The sequence below is a fragment of the Rattus norvegicus genome, chromosome 20 (genome assembly GCF_021556685.1).
Source record: "Rattus norvegicus strain SHRSP/BbbUtx chromosome 20, alternate assembly SHRSP_T2T, whole genome shotgun sequence".
Classification (NCBI taxonomy): domain Eukaryota; kingdom Metazoa; phylum Chordata; class Mammalia; order Rodentia; family Muridae; genus Rattus; species Rattus norvegicus.
The window spans coordinates 8,517,501-8,540,691 of NC_141553.1; the positions used below are offsets into that span (position 1 = coordinate 8,517,501).

The following is a 23,191-nucleotide window of genomic DNA, read 5'->3' on the forward strand; positions in this document are numbered from 1 at the left end:
CCTGTCAGAGGTGTGTCTTTGCACTCTCAACATGAAAAGTGGTTCCTCTCTAGTGCCTGGTGTATGATTCTTGATCTCTATCTTCCCTGAGAACCTGAGTAAAAGCCGAGCCTAGTGTGTTCTCAGGGAGTGGTTGCCAACAGACGTGGGAGTGGCCGGAAGCACAGGCACTCTGGGCCCTGGTGTTTTAGGTCAGACAAATTATTGACTAAGCATTGAAAAACTGGAAGCTTGGGGTATAGAGAAGGAAAGAGGAGGATTTTGTGCTGAGGGTTTTATTTATCTAAGAGAAGCCTGTATGACGTGTGTTGGAAGACAGTGAATGTGGGTGTTCCCTTTCGGCCTTGTGAGTAGCCATGGAGGCATCAACAGGGCCCACTTTATGAGTAATACTGCACTTGGCAGAGAGAGGAGAAGAAAGGGAAATGACTGGAGTTTCGACTCTAAGGAAGCCGATCTAGTTGAATAGAGTGCCACTTTGTATTTGTGGGTAGTTTAGAGTGTAGGAAGACTTTTGCCACTGGTGGCATTAATTCTCTAATCCTATAGTAGCCTAGAGAAATACCTACAGTCATCCCCATTTATAGTTGAACAGTTGAGCTGAGTAGCTTCAGATAGTGCTTGCCCGTGACTGCACAGTGAGGGAATGGCAGAGCTAAGAACTAGCTATTCCTTCTTGAGCCGACTTCTGGACAGGCCCCTTGTCTCATTATTGCAAGGTCTTGCCGTGTAACCCAGACTATCCTTGAATTCACAATAATCCTCCTGCTTCAGCCTCCCAAGTGTTGGACGGTATATGTACAATATAATGCATCTACAAGCCACTGGTTTCGAAATCACAGCATGGTGTCATATTTAGGCCCCTCGTGGAGAATCTTTGTGTCCTTGAGCTTCTTGCCTTCCCTTTGGCCAAAGAGGTTGGAGCCTGGGGCTAAGGCTCCTGTGCTGAGAAACATGGATTTCCTTCTATGCAATGTTTACAGTGCTTAGACATAGCACTGTACCTGCCTCTACCCACTCTGCTGACTGCAAAGTGCTACATGATATTCTTGGCAAATGCCACTGGGTCTCTTGGGTGTGTGTATAAGTGACTATAATCCCAGTATACGAGTGGCAAATGGATTTTCAGAATCCACTCCAGAATCCTGGGGTACAGTAGTGAGTAGGCTGGGAAAGAGCTGACAGGTTCCAGTGTTCCTGGGAGGGCTTGTTACAGGTCAGTGAGGCTTACTTTGCTAAAGTCACCTTCTCTAGAGATGTGCTCACTGGATAGCCTTGACACCCAAGAGTGATAGGGTTGCAAGTGCAGATGTGTGGTTTTCCTAGAACTCTAAGCTTTCTGTTCTTTATCTATTAGTGCACAATCCTGGGCAGTCTGCCAGCTTTGCCCAGACTGTAGAAAAGGGAGACCGAGGTCGTCCCCAGGCAGGAAGCACTCACAGATCCAGACTAGCTGTGGGCTTCTGTGGCTACCCACTCTTACAGTTCATTGTCTTAGTGTCATCTCTGCAGATGACGTGTGTCTCTAGTATAGATAGTTGGTGGGTTACTGTGCTGGCCCAGGGCGGCCTTTGTTAGGCTGAAGCACCTGCTGCTGACCAGGGCTCGGGTCCGTGTCAGTTCTCGGTTAAAGCTGAAGTGACCTGAGGTGAACAAATACTGTCACTAGCCAGGCTGCTGCTGCTGGAGCACGTCCCTAACCTTAGCACATGGGAGGCAGAGGCAGGCGGGTCTCTGAGTCTGAGGCCAGCCTGGTGTATAGAGCAAGTTCCTGGACAGCCGGGGCTACACAGAGAAACCCTGTCTCAAACTGCCTCTGACCTAACCACCACCCCCACATAAAGAAGGAGAAAGAAAAAAAATACTATCATAAAAAGTCAGGTGATTTTCTTTTTGTTGTCGTTGTCTCATCAGTCCTAATATGGTGTGGGGGCTCAGAGGGTCCCCAGAGACCACTGCTATTAGACTAGCATCTCCTCTGCCTGCCTCAGCAGCTCCCAGCATGCACTGGACAAAGGCCCGAGGATAAAGGAGGATAGAATGAGGAAATGTGTGTGTGGTGTGCTGATGCCAGAGAAGTCCGAAGCCTGGAGTTTGCTGTGCTAGTCCTGGTTCTTAGTTCTGACAGCCCCACCACAGTTGTGCAAACTGTCAATAAAACTGGCAGCTATGTGAAAAGCACAGGAACCGCGCTCTGATGCTAGCTCTTATCTGAGAGTAAACTTACCACAGAGTGAAGGCAGGTGAGGGACACCAGGGGAGAAGGAGCCAGGGAGGAAGACTGGGGTTGCCCTGTAGGAAGGCAGGCCCTTGGAGCTGGGCGGTGGGTCATGCTGCAGCCACCAGACTGGGGCTGCTCAGGGAGAGTAGACGTCCAGTGCTCGGGCCTCCTAGACTCTGACCCAGCTGCTGCGCACTGTGGCTGTGTGTCTCGGTGTTGCTCCTGTCTGCAGTGTTGCGCTCTCCAGGATACAAGCAAGGCACATTGTGGTGAGGGAACAGCCCTGAGACGTGCAGACCCCACTTAGATAGCCACAGAGGTGCTTGTCTGAGGAGCCGTGAGGTGGCCTGGTTGTGGAAAAGGTGCTCAGGATATTTTGGGTGAGGAAGCTCCAGTGGGCAGTGGTGATGGAGGGAAATGTCCTGTGTGCTGTGGCTGGGAGGGAGGGAGTGCTGATCATGCTTGCTGATCAAGTGCTTCTGTTCTCCTCTTCCTGGAGTTCTCCTTTTGTTTCCTCACTGAGCCACCTGATCCCTTTCTCCTTTCTCCCACCTCTCTCTGCAGAAGCCGCTGCTGAAGGAGTCGGACATTGACCTTCTGTACTTTGCTGATGTGTGTGCAGGCCCAGGTGGCTTCTCTGAGTATGTGCTGTGGAGGAGGAAGTGGCACGCAAAAGGCTTTGGGATGACGCTGAAGGGCCCCAATGACTTCAAGCTGGAGGACTTCTACTCCGCCTCCAGTGAGCTCTTCGAGCCCTACTATGGTAGGAACACCGAACAGGGAGGGGACTAGGAATTGTGACTGTAGCTTCTGTGCCAAAGCTGTTGTTGCTACCTGTGCTCTTCCTATTCTGTTAGCCAGGGTTCACAGAGCCTGGCACAAGGGTCCTGGATCCCTCTCAAGTATCTTTTTTTTAGCCCACAGCCTGCACTCCCTAGGTAACCTCACCAAAGTCCTCCTTGCAGGATGGTGGTTCTTATGTGGTGATGGGGCTAACGAAACTGCCTGATTCCTAGCTGAAAACTGGCAGCCATTAGCAAACAGCTCGTGAGCCCAGCTGCAGCCCTTGCGTTGGTATGAACTGCACTTACTGGCAGACAGCTCACATGGTAGCTGCGACAGTCCCTCAGCCCTGACACATGACACTCAGACTGACATACCAGCAAGTCCTAGATTCTTCCTAGCGGTTCTTACGGAGGTGGTGGTTGTTTTCTTTTCTCGTGGTTTGGTTTTACTCTCTTTGTTTGCCTGTTTTCTTGTTTTGACAAAGGGTCTTTCTGTGTTACCCTGGCTAGCCTGGAACTCAGCCGTGTAGATCAGGTTGGCCTCAACTCAGATATCCTCCACCTGCCTCAGCCTCCCAAGTGCTAGGATTTGATTTTTTTTTTTTCCGGAGCTGGGGACCGAACCCAGGGCCTTGCGCTTGCTAGGCAAGCGCTCTACCACTGAGCTAAATCCCCAACCCCCCGGATTTGATGTTTTGAGTCAGGGTCTCACTTTGTATTCTAGGCCAACGTAAAATTCCCTGTGTAGCCCAGGCTGGCCTTAAGTTTATGGGCAGTGTCCCTGCTTCAGCCTCATGAATACCTGTAGACCTGAGCCCCGCCTGGCTAACACTGGTTTTTTAAACATACGTGCTTTGAAAAGCAAGATCCTTTGCTTCAGTTGACAACTTTAGACTGGTCAATTCCCTTTGAACTGTGGCTTCTGAGAGCAGGGTGTGCTCTCGCCGGCCCAGCTGTCGGAAGCAGATAACTCACAGGGTTCTTGTGTCCCATCAGGTGAGGGTGGGGTCGATGGAGATGGCGACATCACCCGTCCAGAGAACATCAACGCGTTTCGGAATTTTGTCCTGGACAACACAGATCGCAAGGGCGTCCACTTTGTGATGGCAGATGGGGTAGGTGACTGCCCCTGTGAAGGTGCTTTATGGGTGTTGTGTGTGAATTTAGGTGCTTTATGGGTGTTGTGTGTGAATTTAGGTGCTTTATGGATGTCGTGTGTGAATTTAGGTGCTTTAGGGATGTTGTGTGTGAGTTTAGCTTGGTTTGGTTGCTGTGCTGGGTGTCAGTCCTTAGCCTTGGGCTTCCTTAGTGCATGCTCTGCTGCGGAGCCCCCAGCGCCCGCCACCGTTGAAAAACGCTTTAGTTTTGCTCTGCAGCTGACCCAGTAAATGTGAACTTGACATCATGTAGTGGGGATGTGCGTTTTATTTACTTTATACATTTCCCTACAATTCTTGTAAGGATTCTCTTGTTGTGACCACATTTGCTTGAGCCCACTTTGCTAACAAAAAGGCCTCTAGTTGCTGAGGGCTGATGAAGTGTGGACCCCAGCTGTGGTCAGCGAGGCAGAACTGAGTGGGAGGCTCACTGTCGTCACTGTCGTCCAGGCTGCTGCTGTTGGGGCTGTCTACAGGTGGCCTCCGAGCCTCGCATGCACTGACGGATTCTTAAGCAGCAGCAGCAGCAGCAGCAGCAGCACAGAAGCCATGGGGGCCCCTGGCTAGCTAGCTACAGTGAGTTTTCAGGGGTCTCCCTGAGCAGCCACTTGGGATGCAGAGAGAACCTCCCACCACATTGTTCAGCAGAGGCCCTCCCTCCCTCCCTCTCTCATCCAGTGATGTCCCACTCCAGGTGAGCCCTGTCATGCGAGCCACTTTGGGAGAAAGGACAGACAGGATGGCGTTTGCTGCAGGATACGTAGCTGGAGTTGACAAGAGCCTTTGGAGTTCTTTGTTGTGGAAGAAGGCAGCGTGTTAGAGGGACCTGAGGATGTCCTGACTCCCTGAAGCCTGTACACAGTAGGATAGCAGATGGACAGGGTTGGCGCAGGCTAAGAGGAGGGGCTGTGCCCGTTGAGCAGACGTGTGGGACCGAGTCTGTCTTTTCTGCCTTCGTTGCAGCAGACAGCAGGGCCGCACGCTCATGGATGTTTTGCTTTGGTGGCAGGAGGGCTGGCCTGGCCTTTTGATTTATTTCTGTTACTTATTTCAAATGTTCATCATGTATGGTAATGTGTTACACAGGATATTTTCATACCAGTTTATATATATTGTACATTGAATATATTCCCGCTCACCCCACCCCCCCTTGTCTTTTCCTTTCTCTTACTTTACAATTTCTTTTTTCAGTCGGTGTCTCAAAATAGCTCAGGCTGGCCTCAGACTCTCTCTAAGATAAAGTTGGCCTTGACTCCTGATCCTCCGGCCTCTACCTTCCAAGTGTTAGAATCGTAAGCATGTGCCACTGTGCCTGGCTCTGCTTTTGAATTCCTAGTTAGCTCTAAAACAAACATGGACTTTGAGAAACATCTTTTAAGTCTGGAAGACAGTGGTTAACATTCCTTTAATAGGACTGTGTCAGTGAGATCTGGCCTATGGGGGCAGCTGAACAAAAGCTAGCGTTCTTGCTCTCCGCTGTACAGTTATAACATGGTCTGTCCTAAGTTGAGTAGTTTGTCTATTCAGCCTGTTGTGTAACTCATTTCCAGAACTTATCATTTTGTAACTGATCCATGCCCACTAAGACCAGTCCTTTCTTCCACTGCCTGCCTCCTTTCCTTGGCGTATGCATGGCTCATGCCTGGCAGTGCTTTGCTGAAGGGAGGTGCTCTGGGACCCCAGCATGCATTGGAGCAAACCCTGGCCTTGAGAGTGTGCCAGCTGGAAGGAAGGGCCCACAGCCAAGGCAGAGTAGTGGTTATTGTAAGGAAATCCTTGGTCGAATCTTTGTCAGGCCTGGGAACTTCAGAGGTCAGTACCGTGGCAGAGCCCAGCAGAGTAGTTACCTGATGTTTACTCCGGTCTTCTTAGGACTTACACATCTTTTTCTATCTCTTGGTTCACCAATGATAAAGCCAGTACTTGGCCTCTCTTCTGCCTTAGCTGTCCCTGGATTCCCATGTGGAATTCAAAGTTGTCTGGACCATTTCTTTGGAAAAGCAGACTTAGTCCTGTGGTTTAGGAATGATAGAGCAGGAATGTGATCCAAGTTAAGCAGTAACTGACCATGCTACTCTGGCAGAAATTGAAGTGCCAATCAGTTGGATGGCGGCTCCTGAGGAAGCTGAGGAGGGCTGTGCTTCTCAGTCCTTACGGTTTCTCTCTCCGGGATTGTCTTCTCATTTCAGGGCTTTTCTGTGGAGGGGCAGGAGAACCTGCAGGAGATCCTCAGCAAGCAGCTCCTGTTGTGCCAGTTCCTCATGGCCCTGTCTGTAGTCCGCACAGGTGATGTGTCCGCAGCTCCCTCCTCACCAAGGACCCACTGAGGCGCGCTTGTATTAGACAGGAGCACATACATGGGATGGCTAAGACGTTTTAAAAGGAGAGAAAAATAGACAGAAACCTTGTATCAGGTGGCTGGTGACCAGAGCAGGAACACAGGGAGGGAAAGGCAGGTGGACCCCCCCCCAAAGCACTGTCTACATCTGGCTGTCTCATAAGTTACCTTGGGCTTGTTGTCTTTACTGCCTGAGGTGATCTCCCCCACATCCTGCAATAGCCACTCATTGTCCTGGGCATTTTGTCTCCATTCCAGGGGGCCACTTCGTCTGCAAAACCTTTGACCTCTTCACACCGTTCAGTGTGGGCCTCATTTATCTGCTCTACTGCTGCTTTGAACGAGTGTGTCTCTTCAAACCTGTCACCAGCAGGCCTGCCAACTCGGAGCGGTAAGGCTTCCTCTCTCTTAGCCAGCCGGCCGGTCAGCCGCCAGCCGCAAAGAACTCTCCCACTGTTAATTAAAAACCTTGACTTTAGGGGCTGGAGAGATGGCTCAAAGGTTAGAGCACTGACTGTTCTTCCAGAGGTCCTGAGTTCAATTCCCAGCAACCACATGGTGGTTCACAACCATCTGTAATGGGATCTGATGCCCTCTTCTAGTGTGTCTGAAGACAGCGACAATGTATTCATATTTAAAAAAAAAAAAAACAAAAAAAACTTGACTTTAGAGGTGTGAGTCTCCGATAGAAGCCGGGGTCCTTGGTCTAAGTGGTCATCGTCAGGTCGTTCAGACTGCCACCTCCACAGCTGTGTTTATCGTGCTTCAGTCTGGGATTCTCATGTTGGTCCAGGAAGAGGGAGACATTAAAAGGGGATAGGCTAGGACTGGGGAAGGGGGTTGCCATACAGAGGTGTGCAGGTGTCCAGGTGCCCATGGACAGAGAAAACAAGGTAATTTGTTAAAGTGCAGACTTCAGTGGAGACTTTGATCCTTTATGTCCATAAGGCCTCTCCAAGTCATGTCTGTTGGTGCAGGACAGTTGGGAACACCTCACAGGTGGACATAGTGTCACATACAAGGGAAAGAGTTGATGTATTTTATTTTGAGATAGGGTTTTACAGTGTTCTTGACTGGTCTGGAACTTGCTACATAGACCAGGCTGGCCTTGACCATCAGATATCTGATTGCCTGTGCCTCCCAAGCGGAATTTAAAGCATATGCCACCAGTTACTGTGAAAAGGACTTGAGGTAACATTTTTTTAAGGCACAGTGTGTGTTGCCCTTTGAATTAGGCTTAAGGCTGAATAGAAAGGCTGCAGCGTTGGGGTGAAGGAGTGTGTGGGGAGAAGGTTCTTGCTCCTTGGAATGACAGGGTGTGTCCTACAGGTATGTGGTGTGCAAAGGTCTGAAGGTGGGCATAGATGATGTCCGGGAGTACCTCTTCTCCGTGAACATTCAACTCAACCAGCTTCGCAACACCGACTCCGATGTCAACCTGGTCGTTCCCTTGTCAGTGATCAAAGGCGACCATGAATTTAATGACTACATGATACGGTCTAATGAGAGGTAAGCACCTGGTGTCTGCTGCTACTGCTGGGGTGTTCCGGACGCCAGAGAATAGAATGAAGGACACACTGTGTCTTGGAACGCTGTGTCACCTGGGCTTACTCTGCTGGCTCTGACATTCTAGGACTTTGAACTGCTTTTTGGCTACTCTGTTCTGTTACAAGGAGGCAGTGGACCCCTGGCTCCACAGCCGTGCCCACAGGGACCTGGGACTAAGGGTGAAAGAGAGCCCGTGGACTGGAGGCAGGGTGATCCCTTAATCAGTAGAATCTGAAAAAGGTCGTGGCTGGTGCTTTGTGAAGACTAAGGCGGGAGATGAGCGGAAAGTAAGTGCAGAGCGTGATCTGTAGGAGCCCAGCCCTGTCAGCTCAGGGGTTCTGTGGTGGGTGGTGGACAGCGATGTTTTCCTCTTCTTTCATTGACACAGCCCATCCTCCACCCTCCCCCAGGGCTGGAGTCACAGGCAGGTGTGAACCACCCCACATGGGTGCTGGGAGCTGAACCTGAGTTCTCTGCATGAACACTGTGTTTTTTGGGTTTTCAAGGCAAGGTTTTTCTTTGTAGCCCCAGCTATCCTAGAACTTGTTCTGTAGACCAGGTTGGCCTTGAACTCAGAGTTTTACCTGCTTCTGCCTCCCAAGTACTAGGATTAAAGATGTGTGCCACCTCACCTGACCACTGCTGTGCACATTCTTACTGGTAAGCCGTCTCTCTGGTCATTTCTCCTCTTCAGACTTTTTTAAGTGTTAGTTTTGATTTTGTTTTTATAATACCGAGTTAAAGGGCTATCCATGTATTTTGGGCATTAATCTCTTACTAGACTTGAATGTGAAATACTGTTTCCTGGTCTGCATTTTTTTTCCGCTGTGTCATGTCCTTGGCACAGAAGTTTGTAACATCAGTGTGGCCTGGCTTACTCATTTTCTTATTATTGTACTTCTAGTGTGAGGCTTCTCCCTGTATATTCTTGTAAATTTTATAAGTTTAGCTCATGTGTTGAGATATTTATTTTTAATTATTTTTTGGATATAGCATTAGTTAATGTTTTTCAGATCTTCCAGACTGTCCTTTCTCTATTAAATGGCCTTGGCGCACTTTCCCAATTCATTAGCAGTGCTGATTAGCAGTAGTGAGGATTTATCTCCGGGCTTTCTATCTTGATCCAGTGGCATGTCCTCTGTGAAGTGAGACAATTTTATTCCCTTTCCAGGTTAACTATCTCAAACTTTACAATTTTGATAATGAAATCCAATTAGGCTTTTTTTTTCTTCTTCTTCTTTTTTTTTTGGGGGGGGTAAATGATTCATTTCTCTGCAAAAAAGTCTTAGTTTGCATGCTCTGTGTAGCTTTAGCTGGTTAGAATTTGCTATCCTCCTGCCTCAGTGACCCTCCAGAGTGCTGGGGTCACAGTGTCTTATCTGTCCTTGGTGTTGCTTCCCTCCTGAAGCACCACGTTCCTATTGCAGTCATTCCATTTCAGCCTTCAGGGTTTATTTTAGAGACAATCTCCTCGGCTTTCATTTATTTAAAAAGGCATTTCTTAGGCATCGCCATGTGCACCAATAATCGCACTACTCAGAAGGCAGAGGCAGGAGGATCTGTGTCCTTCCCAGTCAGATCTCCACAGAGAGACCTTATCTCAAGAAACAACGGAGCAGCTTTCCTTCCGCAGCCGTGAGTACGCTAGGCTACAGAAGAGGGTCGGTCGCCTCTAGTATCCTCCGCTGTGGTAAAAAGAAGGTCTGTCTGGTTGGATCCCAGTGAGACCAACGAAATCACCAATGCCAACTCCTGCGCGTCAGCAGATGAGGAAGCTGATCAAAGATGGACGGTCATCGGAAGCCTGTGACTGTCCATTCCTGGGCTCGCTGCCGAAGAACGCCTCGGCCTGACAGAAGGGCAGGCATATGGGCATAGGGAAGAGGAAGGGTACTGCCAACGCTCGGATGCCCAAGAAGGTGACCTGGGTGAGAAGGCTTCTCAGGAGACACAGGGAACCTAAGAAAACTGACCACCTTATGTATCACAGCCTGGACCTGAAGGTCAAAGGAAATGTGTTCAAAAACAAACAGATTCTCATGGAGCAGATCCACAAGCTGAAGGCAGACGAGGCCTGAAGAAGCTCCTGGCTGGCCAGGCTGAGGCTCGCAGGTCTAAGACCAAGGAAGCACAGAAGCGCTGGGAGGATCAGCCTCCAGGCTGAGAAGGAAGAGATCATCAAGACTATGTCCAAGGAGGAAGAGACCAAGACTTAAAGCTTCCCTCATGTCTGTATACAGTGGCCTGGCTATGGCCTCACATGATCAGCCATGAAAATAAAACAAGCCTTAGGAAGGAAGGAAGGAAAGAAAGAAGGAAAGAAGGAAAGAAAGAAAACAAGAAAGCATGTCTTTTATTTTTGAGGACCATTTTAATTGGAGATGGAATTTTTCTTTTACCTCTTTAAAGATACACCATTCCACATTTCTTGCCTTTCTTCTGATGGGAAGCTCACTCTTCTGTATTTAAACTATTTATATTCTTTCCTTTTGTTTTTATGTGTCTGTGCATCTTGAATGCATTGGACCCCACCCCACCCCACCCACCCCTGATGTTCCCATTGGGTGTTCGCAACCACTAAGCCACTCTAGCTCCCACCATCGGCTTTGTTATTTTTTTTTTTTTTCTTTTTTCCGGAGCTGGGGACTGAACCCAGGGCCTTGCACTTGCCAAGCGCTCTACCACTGAGCTAAATCCCCAACCCGGCTTTGTTATTCTTTCCTTGTGCATGGTGTGTCGTTTCCTCTGGTTGTTTTCCAGAGGCCTTCACCTTAGGTATTGAGGGAGGGTCTCTCACTTGACTCTAGAGTTCACCACGCTCACCTAGTCTAGCTAGCCCGCTTGCTCCCGGAATCCTGTCTCCACCCCGGTGCTAGGTTACAGGTGAGTTGCCAGTGCTTAACCAGCATTTATTCCGGAACTGGGGATGGGCTTTGTTGCTTGGTCAGTTCTTTAGGGACTTGTACTCCCGAGTGTCTCCCGAGTTCAGTTCAGCTCCGTTCTGCGGTCTTGGGGTACCGTGTACCTGCTGGGTGGGCCCACTTAGCTCACGTGACTCCTCACACAGGCGGCCCTGCTCTGGCTGTGCAGCTGCGCTGACGCCCGTGTTCTTCTGCTCTTTCACAGCTACTGCAGCCTACAGATCAAAGCGCTGGCCAAGATCCATGCGTTTGTACAGGACACGTGAGTGCTACATAGTCACCAGTCTCAACGGAAGCTCTGGCTTCCTCTTCCCACCAGCTCGCTTTTCTCTCTCCTTTTTTGGGTTTTGTTTGGTTTTGTTTTTTTTGAGACAGATTTTCTCTGGGTCCCTGGCTGTCCTCATACTCAGAGATCATCTGCCTGCCTCTGCTGCCTGAGCACTGGCATTAAAAATTGTCACCACTGCTCTGTGACAGTCAGCTGTTTAACAGCGATTTAAAAAGCCACTTTGGTGGGTTCATTTTGCCTGGTGGGATATCAGCTTAGGGACTTTTTGAGAACAAAGGAGAGATGAGAATGTGCTGGTGGGTGGAGGGAAGGGTGTGTGTAGGGGATGCTGGTGGGGAAGGGCAGTGATTTCAGTGCATGAATTCCGAGCTGTCTGTGGAGGCCGGCCCTGCTGCACTCTGGTGCTCACTGTTGTGCTGCCTTAGGTCATCTAAGGCCCCTAGAGCTTTAATCTCCTCTGCTTTCCTTGCCCAGGACCCTGAGCGAGCCCAGGCAGGCAGAGATCCGGAAAGAGTGCCTCCAGCTGTGGGAGGTAAGCAGCCCATTGTCACTCTAGGCCAGGAACAGGATTGTCACCTTAACTCCTCACCCCCAACCTACAGGGTGCCCAGCTCCCTGGCATGTTGCAAGTCACCTCTTTGGCTCTCGACAGCTTGGCCAGCACTAAGTCAGAAGTGCACAGGTGTGGGTGGGCTGCTGCTATCCTGAGGGCCCCACACAGTGGTACCTGGAGAGGGAAGGATTGGCTTGGGTTGTGTTGACAGTGTTACACCTCCAGCTTCTTGCTATGTAGACTTGCTTGCATGCGGCCTCTTCTTCCCCTGCCTAAATCCATCTCCTCATACAGTGTGTCCACAAGGTACTTAAAAACCAAAGCCAGAGCTGGAGAGGTGGCTCAGCAGCTAAGAGCACTAGCTGCTCTTCCAGAGGCCCCAAGCTCATTTTGCAGCACCCCAGTGGTAACTCTGAACTGCCTGTTAACTCCAGGTCCAGGAGCTCTGATGCCCTCCTGTGGCCTCGGCAGGCACCAGGCACACACATGTCAGGAACACAGACACAGGCAGGTACCACACCCACATACTTACAAAGTCCTTTGCTATCTCCTTCCAGATCCCAGACCGGGCTCGAGTTGCTCCTTCCCCTTCAGACCCAAAATTCAAGTTTTTTGAACTAATCAAGGTAAATCTGGTTCATATGGCAACACATAAGAGGCCTTTTTTCTAGGGTGGACAGTGTCACCCTGGCTTCTGTAAGGACTGGGAAGGTGTCAGCCTTGGCCCTAAAAGGGTGGTCTAGTGTCCCCAGTGAGCTGTAGTGTGTAGGGTTTCCCAAGAGCTCCTCAGGTGACAGCTTTCTGCTACCAAAGGGTGTGCTGGCCACCAGGGTCCAGCCTCAGCCATTGACAGGGTGGTCCAAGAGGAGAGATAAGGAAGGAGTGAGTCAGGTGGTGTGGTCAGCGGAATCTCGCAGCACTGACTGACTAGCAGTCAGGGTGTTTGTTTATACGGGTATCTCAGAGCAAAAGCAGACTAATGGTTCTCCAAGAAGTACAGATTATAACATTTTGTGTATGGACATGGGTTACAAGTTCAGTAGAGTTTCTTTTTTTTTTTTTTTTTTTTCTTTTTCTTCTTTTTCTTTTTTTCGGAGCTGGGGACCGAACCCAGGGCCTTGTGCTCGTTAGGCAAGCGCTCTACCGCTGAGCTAAATCCCCAACCCCGAGATTCTATTCTTATCACCCCTATAACTCCCAATTCTGAGAATCTTCCAAACAAACATGTTCATATAGGACAACTTGATTGTAGGCTAGCAGTAACTTTAGTTTCCAAGTGGCCAGACAAACAGAAAATATCTTAACCCCTAACTCCTTTTATTTCTATCCTTTCATCATCATCTATAAAGGAGGAGGAGGTTATTTTAGTCTGCCTGTCTTTCACTAAGGTCTGTATGACCCCGTATCTCTAAACTACATCTTCAGCGAGCTCTAAGCGTATTGTTAAAACCTGTTCTCCTGGCTAGTTTGTCAACCATCTCTAAGTTCACCCTGTACCATTTAGACTGTTTGAGTTTGCTTGGCTGATAAAGATATTCCTAGCATTTCCTGACCCGTGGTTATCACGGTCTCCAGCACATAAGGAACACTACCAAATAGGGCCAGATAGTTATTTTCCTAAAAGCAGAAGGGACAGCAAGTTTAGGGCTTTCCTAAAGAGACTCAGACATAGTTTTCTTGGGAAAAGACAAATCATAATGCAGAAGTCCCCCAGAATGCAACAGCGCCCCAAACCTAAGAGTGAGAGACAGAATGACAGTGATCACAGTGCTCCACTCAGCCTGCTGTCGGACAGCTCTGCTGGCTTCATGACTTCTGCTGTTGCCAGTGGATGATGATATGGCTGTGTCAGCTGGCCATAACACTCTTTAAAATGTAGGGATTTGTCTGCAGGGGAGATTGTGGGGTGATCCGAGGCAGCAGCCACATTGGCTCTGGCCTGAAGCACCTTCTCCATCCTGTTGTTGGTGAACTAGTCTTGAGGTTTCCTGCCATCACCCTCCAGCTTTGTCCAGGGCATCACTTCAGGCTGGCCTAGTTGTGGTAATTGTATTGGTATTGTGAGGGTCAAAGACTAAAGAATGAGGTTCGAGATTTTTTTGAATGAGGTAGAGAGAGATCTTCTCTGCTCTCAGACCAACTGCTGGAGAATCCTTGCTTTCAGTGCCACTGAATGTATGGCATCCTGGTGACATTCCCTTAGCTCTGGTAAATTCATTTGTACTTTGGATTCTGTGTTCTTTCTTCATTTCTCCTAATAGTCCTAAAGAAGATTGGCTGGGTAGAGAAGAGGGAGCAGGAGAGCCTGCTTCGGAGAGCGGATGGCTCCTGCCCCTCACCTCTGCCAGCCTGCCCCAGCAGTGTTTTCTCTGATCCGTGCCATAGGACACTGACATCAACATCTTCAGCTACAAGCCCACGCTGCTCACTGCTAAAACCCTGGAGAAGATCCGGCCTGTGTTGGAGTATCGTTGCATGGTGTCTGGCAGCGAGCAGAAATTCCTCCTGGGCTTGGGGGTAAGTCGGCAGCTGGCCTCTCGCTGGCTTGGGGTGATGGCAGTGCCCTCTGTCTATAGATGTAGACAGCTTCTGGTGACACAGTATGTGCTCATTCTGTTGGCATCAAAGAGAAGGTTTCCTGGAAACCTTATTTTCTTTCTTGTCCAGAGCTTACCAAGTGTGAGTCACTCTTGCTTTTGTTTGTGTATTTGTTTCTTTCCCACTGCCTAACTTTGCCTGGCTGAAAGGAAAGGTGTTGCTTTTCTTGAGACGCAGCGCTGTTAGGGCATCTGGCTGTCCTGGCCAGGTCTCGGCAGTCCTTCCTGCCATTCACAAAACACCCCTTTTCCTCCTCTGGGCCATTGGGGGCTAATGCAGGGAGGGAGGACGGGCCTGTCAGCTTCCCCTCTTCCTTGACTCGGCAGCTTTTGTGCTCTTCAACCTTGCATCCTGCCAAGTAGTTGACTTTTCCCAAGTCACGTCTTTGTGTCCACACTGTCTTCTCCTTTTGCTTTCTCTTCCTGTAATACTAACCTCCACGTGTATATCAAACTAGATGAAGGTCTTTTTTGGGGTGGAGGTAGAGAAGTATCACAGAATTCGTCTCCCGTAGACATTTGCCATGACATTAGCCAGCCTTTGTCTCTTGTAGCTGCCAACCCAGAAAAGCTTTGAGGCTGAGCTCTTCCTTCCCTAGTCTCCATGTCTTCCCTTCTCTCTGCCTGCAGAAGTCCCAAATCTACACTTGGGATGGCCGCCAATCAGACCGTTGGGTGAAGCTGGACCTGAAGACAGAGCTGCCCCGGGACACACTACTCTGTGTGGAAATTGTGCATGAGCTAAAAGGAGAGGTCAGAAGGGTTTTTGTTCACAGATGGCTCTGAGGCAGGAGGACTAGCATTTCACCTTAGTTTAGTTTCATGGGAGAACAGCCCCTCCCATAGTGAGTTGCCTTGTGCTGTAGGAGATACTGGGAAGGGCAGACTCAGAACCCTTTCTTCAGTCCTTTGATCCTACTAGGCGTTTTTAGTAGCCAGTTTAGTTCATAACCAGGAATCCCTTAGGAAAGGAGAACTGACATTTTGGAAACTTTGAGTTATTACAGGATGACATTCAGAACATTCCATATGAACAGGCCACAGTGAGAAGCTAGCTCTGGCCGAGCAAGCATGGCAGCAGCCTCACTGGATTTGAGGCTCACACCCTAAAGCCTGCTCTCAGCCTAATCTAGCCTTTGCTCAGGACCAGATGCAACCTTTCCCCTGCTTAGACATAGGCACTTGGAGACCAGCAGGGCACACAGGGCAGGCAGAGCAGGCCGGCCTGCCCAGCGGACAGCATGCTTGTCATTGTAGGGGAAGGCCCAGCGGAAGATCAGCGCGATCCACATCCTCGATGTCCTGGTGCTGAATGGCAGCGACGTCCGAGAGCAGCACTTCAACCAGCGGTGGGCCTGGGCCCCGGGGCAGGGAGGGCAGGGAGGGCAGGGAGGGCAGGGAGGGCAGGGAGGGCAGGACGACTCATGCCTACAAGGAAAGAGCACTTGGCCTTGCGGTTTGCTGAGACATGGGCCTCAGCTGCCAGATCCCAGCAACTGCGCCATCCACAGCTGCTTAGATTGTTGAGGTCACTTTTGTGTAAAGATTGAACAAGGGTAATCCTGTTTGAAGAGGGAGGGTTTCTTCTAAAAATCATGGCCAGAGTTTGGGTAGTCTCAGTTTAGCATACCTGGGCTAGAGTGACAGAGCATGTGTGTGCTGTAACACTCAGTCCTCATGGAGAGGGCGGAACACAGGGGAAGCACATTTTAGGAAAACCAGAGGTTAGGCAGATTGGGCTCTGGGAGACACGAATGCTGCCACTTGGATGGTTTGTGTAGGTTCAGGTCCTCTCATCTGTCTGGTGGAAATGCCTTAGCAGGGGTGAGGTCCCCAGCTTACCTATAAGGATTCTGTCTGGATTGTAGAATTCAGCTTGCTGAGAAATTTGTGAAAGCAGTTTCTAAGCCCAGCCGACCGGACATGAATCCTATCAGGTGAGTGAGCCACTCTTCCCAGAACCCCTGGGGCTGTAGCTTTCTGCTGCTTACTTTTCCTGCCTTAGGCGGCATGACAGGGTTCGAGGTAGGATGGGTCAAGGTTTCCCAGTCTGAGATGCATGTGTTTGCCCTATGGGATGGGGCTTGAGGAGAAGGAGAGCCCTGTCAACTGTAAGCATTAGGGGGGAAATTCCAGGCAGGCGGAAAGAGAGGAGATGGAGCAGACCACCTTCTCCAGGTCAGAGGCTTACTCCTGTATTAGCAGAGTCCTGGTAATGCTCATCAGATAAACTTAGATTTGAATCCAATGCAGGACAGCCTGAAGTGAGCTTCACCTGTGCTGTCTGATGTCCTACCTGCTGGTTTCAACAGGCAGCTTACCCAAGGCAGGTTTGGTGTCCCCAGATGTGGAGGGCTGGGCCTCAAACTAGGGCCCTATACCCTGCAAGAAGAATAGGACTAGCGGGGCCATTTAGAATTACCAAGCTATGGGAAGGTCTAACATCCATGTAGACAGGACCCGTGGCCCGCAGTGCCAGCAAAGGTCACTTGAGGGTAAGGTGTTGTTAAAGAAATAAATGTGCCTGCATAGTTTTCCTCTTTTAACCTCCTGTCTTCAGGACCTACTACTGAATCCCGGCTCCTGACACAGCCCCAGGCACCTGCGTGGTAGCTCTGAGACCTAGGCAAGGCTGCAGGACAGCAGTGCCACAGGCTCAGCAGCCTCATTTTTGTGGACTGCTGGTTGCAGGGAGGGTCTGAGGACAAGGGCAGGTCTAGGAAGCTCTGTCACCTACTCTGCTTACAGGGTGAAGGAGGTGTACCGGCTAGAAGAGATGGAGAAGATTTTTGTCAGGTGAGTGACTCATCCATATGCTTTAGGTTGCTAGTGGGAGGTACAGCTGAGTCAAGACCCACTTTATCTGCAGGTGGGTTAGTGAGTCCCAGCTGTGAGCTAGCGCCCATCAGCAAGGAAGCGGGGCGACTCCGTGTCAGGCAGAGGTACGGGCAGAATTAATACTGGAATAGTGGAATAGTTAAGATTGACCTTGAAAGAGCAGAGATAATCCAAGCTGCTTGAAACCCTAAATCCCAACTCACAGATTGAGCCCCGAGTGGGCAGGGGCACAGGTGTGTGCTCCATACCTTCTATGCCTACCACACTCAGCAAGTGAGTCCGACCGTGAGAGCTCTAAAGCAGTCATCTGAAGACCAAGTGGCACTGCCCCTTGTTGGTGTCAGTGAGAGCGGTACCTGCTGCCTGACTGGGAGTGCAGAGCTCTCCCTAGTGTGACTTGGAGCAGTATGCTTAAGGGTCTGTGCTTGGGTTTCTTCTGCCAAGCCAGGCTATAACAGTGGGGTTAGTGTCACCTTGACTTCCCCAGAGACTAACACTAGCATGTCCAACTCTGCCCCCTGCATGTGCTTCCCGATGCTCGTCCATTTGGGAAACCAGATTAGAAATGAAGCTCATCAAAGGCTCTGGCGGCACTCCAAAGCTCAGCTACACGGGACGGGACGACCGGCACTTTGTGCCCACAGGTGTCTACATTGTCAGGACTGTGACTGGTAGGTACTGAGTGACTATTCCCTGCCCCTTACCCAGCAAGGCCGACTCACTCAGATTTCCTTGTTGAGGTGGACGGCAGTCCGCTGGCAATTTCTGAGGTACCTGTTAGAAACACCCCCAAACTGGGCTTGTTTGGGCCTTTGGCTGGGGGCAGGGAGAGATGAAATTTTAGATGCCCGTATGGTGTTCTCAGCTGGTAAGCATGGGACTCACTACGTACCCCCATAGGCTGGAGATGTCACCCTTGTAGTGGTGAGGACCAGGATAGGCCTTAGGGAAGTTATAATCTGCCATCCTCTTTGGCCATTGGAAGCTGGAAGGATCAAGCAGGAGGAAGGACGGGTATCCTTGGCCAGACACAGACCCATCTCCATTGGTACTGTCCTGAGTGCCTGCCCTCTTCCCCCTCAGAGCCGTGGACCATGGCATTCAGCAAGGGCTGGAAGAAGAAGTTCTTCTACAACAAGAAAACCGGCGAGTCCTTCTTTACACTCCCCCCAGAGTCCATTGCCCCATTCCAGTAAGTACCACCCTCCACTGGCTTGAACCCATCACTGCCACGCAGAGAAGCTGCTAGTACAGACCTGATTCACCCAGAGCCTAGGTAGAGCTGACGGGCTGGGTGGTAGAGGGGAGCCTGTGAAAGAGTGTGGAGGAAGCTGTTGCACTCGCCCCTTAGGACTCAGTCCCAGGTATCCCTCTTAAGACATGTTGGTCAGATTGCTGTCGGACATAGGCTGCTACAGAGCCCCAACAGGGCCTCAAATTAGCCACCAGCACTTGTTTCTATAAGCAGAACAGGTGAGCTAGAACACCAGTGGTCTAGCTGGTGTTGTGACAGTAAAAGTTCTTGGAGCATGGGAGGAGCTGGGGCCTACTGGCTGGAACCTTCAGATGCCAGAGGGGCATTGACAACCCAGTGTAAAAGCACCCAGCCAGAGACAGGACACCTCGGTACAGCACTCTGACCGCTCCCTCCCTGCCCCTTTATAGTACCTGCTACTACACCCGGCTCTTCTGGGAGTGGGGAGATGGCTTCCATATGCGCGATTCCCAGAAGCCCCAGGATCCAGACAAGCTGTCCAAGGAGGACGTCCTTTCCTTCATCCAGAGTCACAATCCTCTAGGCCCTTAGATTTCCACCTGATGAATGTCCTGTCATTCTTAAGGCAGGGCCCAGTGACTGGGTTCCTTCTGCCTCTTAGAAAGGCACTGGGACTGTTCTCCCTGGTCACAGGGAGATGGGCTCCTCTCCATTCCCAAGGAGCTCAATTGGGACCTTAGAGGACGTATCCTTGTGGAACTCTGCTGCCTGAGAGCTGACACCAGCAGCAGGCAGCCTCACAAGCAGCTGCTCGGGGCAGGTCAGTGCTTAGCACTTGCCAGAGTGGCAGGCTTTGGGCCCAGCCATTCCCATTGTAATATGTGGACTCGGCAGTGTTCTGAGTTCCATTTCCTGTCCCCAAGAGCAGTCAGCTCCTTGTTCTGCCCAACTTCTACTAGGCTAGCCAAATGTGGAGCCCCTTCATCACGGGCTGGCCAGGAGCACCTGTCGTACCAATCAAAGTTGTTTCTTGTGGTCTTTTCCCCACCCCAATCCTGGAGTTTGTCCTGGCAGGTCAGGAAGGAGTGTGGGCCCAGTGCCCTTCAAACATCAGAGCTTTGGGTACTGGATGTAACTGCTCCTTGAGTTCTCACCTCTTGTGTTCTAAACACTGGGCAGCTCTGGGGAAGGAGCAGCCTAAAAACTTGCCCTTTTCTCTTCCTCTCAGCAGTAACAGAAGGTAGGGGTAACACCAGCCCTCCCTCTAGCAGTCCAGGCCACCTGAAGCTCTTGGCAGAGTTCTGAGCGTGGTGGCTCCAGCTTCCCTCCCCTTCACTAGGAGGTACTTACTGCTCTGTGATTTGTTTCTATTCCGTCACTCCATTTCCTGTCTCTGTAAGAGGGAGGAATGGCGACAGCTTTGGGTTGGGAAGGGTACCTATGGTTGTTTCCAATGGGAAATCTATCTCAAGAGATGTTCATGCAGGCTCCTTAGGGCCCCATGCCAGTGCCAGACTGGTTTCCATGGAGATAGGGCACTGAGGCACCTGTGAGGTTGGAATTGACCACCATGGGAGGTCCCTTCCGCCAGCCCTCAACCCTTAAGCCAGCAGCAAATGCTAGGATGCCGTATTCACCCAATTCTGGGTCTATCAGTGTGTCTTTCAGAATCTTGGATCATTAAACAGATTTTTACTGCTTGTGTGGCTCTGTGCTAAGCTGCTGTTGTCCACAGTGCTGTGTGGTTGAGGAAGGGGAGGGTTTGTGGAATCCAAGCCTCCTGAGACTGCTGCCTTATAGACAGGGAGCCCAATAGACATCAAGGTGCAGCTCCTGTTTACAGCAGGGATTGGGGGATGGAGGAGCCTTCCAGCCTAGAGGGGTGGGGAGTTATTTTCCTTCTCTTGCATAAACCACATAGCTCACTCCGTGGTAGCACTGTGACAATCCAGGATCAGTCTGTGTCACTAACATAGCGAAGACTTCAGACCAATTACTGTCGCTAGACCAGGGACAGGAGAAAGGAGCTTCTGCTGACTCTGGCTAGCCTCCCTCCACAAGAGGCCATGTTCTGCACTGAGGAGAGGCTGAGTCTCCATGAGCTCCAGGGAGAATTCTTTCCCCTGACCATCACATACTGTGCTGGGCTGAGTGTCCAAGGCTGCACCGTGTGTATTTGCTGCATTCTTCCTCCCTCAGGACCCTCTTCTGAGAGTGGAGGTAGGGTAGAACCTGGCCGCTGCTCCTGACTGGCCTCCTCCTTGTCAGTCCCATCCTATTCACTGGCTGTTGTCACCACACGTCAGTCTGGTCATTGCCATAGCTCTTGCTGGCACTAGTACCTGCAGGCCTCCCTGGCCCTGCCTGCCTGTCTCTCTCTGGAAGAGGAGATCATTCCACATGACCCTGAACCTCCACTTCAAGCCCATATCACCTTTCCCGTGCTGCATTTTCTTCAGTGGGAATCACAGGCCCAGGGCATGGGGCTGGAGCTGCAGGTGGCTTGGCTCCTGCCCTCACAGCTGCACGGCTCCCTCCCTCCTGAATTGTACACAAAAATTTTGGAACATCCCTTCATCTTTGAGACTAGAGTGCCTCCCTTGCTAACCCTCGCCTAGTCAGCAGGAAGTATTTATTTACTCAGTAGACAGCAGGGCCTTGGGCTCTTTATTGCCCTTCTCTCTCTCTCTCTCTCTCTCTCTCCTAAGCAGTAAGGAGGAGTGCCATGCCCTTCTGCCACAGCTGCTGGGAACCAAGGGGAAGGCCTCCAGCTCTGTCATGAGCTTGAAAGGCTGCTCCGTCCCTGGGTAGGGAGTAGAAGGGAGCCTGCTTGGCTGAGGATGGTTGACTCACATAGTCCAGTAAGCATAGAGCAGGGCGAAGACTATGAAGATGGCCACCGAGAGTAGCATGTTCTTCCGGTTCTCTTGTCGAAGCAGCTTTAGCTCCTTCTCTGGGAGGAAAAATATGGAACATTGAGGCCACCTAACTGCTTCTCCCCTCAGCCACTGTCACCCCAAAACCTGGCTCTGTCCTTGACCTGCCTAGACCTGTAATCCTTTAGCTAGACTTAGACCTGAGAGCAGGCCTGACTTGCTCAACCATGCCTCTGTGAGTGCAGAGCACAGAATGGTCTGTGAGAGGCCGCCCTGGAAGCCATGGCTGGGAGCCTCTGAAGCTAACTAGACGGCATCTGCTATTCCTTAGTGCATTCATACCCAGCCACCACTGTGTACAGCTTCTACCTTGCAAAGGCTAGACGGACGTCCTGGCCAACACCTCTACCTGTGCAATGGACTGAGAGGAGAACTGCCGGCTGGCTTTGGGCTGAGCAGAGGTGGGATAGACACATCTGAGGAGCTCTCTGCAGACCACAGTCCTAGCCTTAGGGCAAGGGGTACTGGGCTCTGCCTCCAGCACCCAGAAGGTGGCAGCATTGCTCCACCCACAATGCCTTTCCTGCCCCAAGTAAGGACTGTCCCCACCACTCCCAGTCTAGGTTGTTCTGGTGGGGTGGGCATGAGATGCAGAATCCAGTGTCTGGATGTGGGCCTTTCTTCTGGAGAAGGCCCAGAGACACCCCAAAGAATACGGCCCCCTTGCTACTGCTTCCTTCTTTGGACAAAAAAATGAACCATTTTCTTGACAGGTGGCAGGACCAGGCTGGCCAGAGGAGGGAACTTTCTTACCATATTTCGAGGCTTTGTTCATGAGGGCGTTTTTCTCCTTCTCCAGAGACCTCCTGTAAGGAAGGAGTTGACATCTCAGACCCTTTTTTCCTGTCTTACCCAGAGAGGCAGTAATTCTTGTCTGTTTGAATAAGGGGGTCAGTAGGGCACAGGATCTTAGGGCACAGGAGTTGGAGCTCCAAGTTAGGGACCGTTCTGCCTTGGCTTAGAGGGTTGTGATGGACAGATGTATTACCGGTCCTCAGGACTCAGCTCTGCCCTGTGGAGCTGGGAGGTCACGGCCTCCAGGTCCTTCCGACACTGAGACAACTTTTCCTCCAGCCCGTCAATCTGAAAGAGAAAGGCCCAGAGTTGAGGGACTCACCTCGAGGTCTCCCACCTACCCATGCACCCCATGTCTGTCCACGGCAGGGCCCAGCTTTGCTGCTGACAGAGTGCTTTAGGCTGAACTGCCAGACTGAGTCCCAGGAAACAAGAAGTGGCCATGCCTGCTTCTCACCCTCTGAACCAGCACAGGCTAAGGGTGAAGCAGAACGCTAGGGTAGCGATGTCTCGCAAGAACCAGTTGTTTCCCCAGAACCTGGCACCCTATAGCACTTGCTCTACTGTGTACTTGAGGAGAAAAGCACTGCAGAGCCAGCACCAGGTCCCAAGCACTCCACGCGGGGTAAGAAGGGGTTAAATGTCAAGGGTGCTTCCTTGTAGATATCCTAACAGTCCAGTCAGTCTGTGTTGTCATGAGAGACATTTTCCTGAGACTCAATAAAAATCGGCGAAACAATGCAACTTAAAACCACTTCTGGGGGGGTTGGGGATTTGGCTCAGTGGCAGAGCGCTTGCCTAGGAAGCGCAAGGCCCTGGGTTCGGTCCCCAGCTCTGAATAAAAGAACCAAAAAAAAAAAAAAAAAAAAAAAAAAAACCACTCTGTTTCTCTCTGAGGTGGCTCTTGGGCAGGAGTGCTGCCTGTCACCAAGGCCAGCAAAACTCACCGAACAGGAGCTAAGCTCCTGAGAGCCCGAGAGCTGCCAGCCATAGCCTC

At 50.8% G+C, this 23,191-nt stretch overlaps 2 protein-coding genes across 5 annotated transcripts in view; one reads left to right on the forward strand and one right to left on the reverse strand.

Moving 5' to 3' along the window:
* The window catches only part of Cmtr1 (cap methyltransferase 1), a 43,486-nt gene extending 23,323 nt beyond the window's left edge, over positions 1-20,163 (forward strand). The window contains exons 10-27 of one of the 3 annotated variants that reach the window (XM_087597416.1): positions 2,786-2,984; positions 4,003-4,121; positions 6,353-6,449; positions 6,760-6,892; positions 7,831-8,010; positions 11,176-11,232; positions 11,734-11,791; positions 12,370-12,438; positions 14,198-14,329; positions 15,040-15,162; positions 15,667-15,758; positions 16,278-16,346; positions 17,158-17,205; positions 17,806-17,918; positions 18,331-18,439; positions 18,913-19,031; positions 19,125-19,283; positions 19,692-19,768. In XM_087597416.1, the coding sequence (XP_087453542.1) occupies positions 2,786-2,984; positions 4,003-4,121; positions 6,353-6,449; positions 6,760-6,892; positions 7,831-8,010; positions 11,176-11,232; positions 11,734-11,791; positions 12,370-12,438; positions 14,198-14,329; positions 15,040-15,162; positions 15,667-15,758; positions 16,278-16,346; positions 17,158-17,205; positions 17,806-17,918; positions 18,331-18,439; positions 18,913-19,031; positions 19,125-19,283; positions 19,692-19,768 (1,953 nt within the window). 3 annotated transcript variants of the gene reach the window in all.
* Positions 20,164-20,729: 566 nt separating this feature from the next.
* The window catches only part of Ccdc167 (coiled-coil domain containing 167), an 80,903-nt gene continuing 78,441 nt past the window's right edge, over positions 20,730-23,191 (reverse strand). The window contains 3 exon segments of one of the 2 annotated variants that reach the window (NM_001109548.1): positions 20,730-21,416; positions 22,153-22,205; positions 22,388-22,482. In NM_001109548.1, the coding sequence (NP_001103018.1) occupies positions 21,313-21,416; positions 22,153-22,205; positions 22,388-22,482 (252 nt within the window). In that variant the 3' untranslated portion in view covers positions 20,730-21,312. 2 annotated transcript variants of the gene reach the window in all.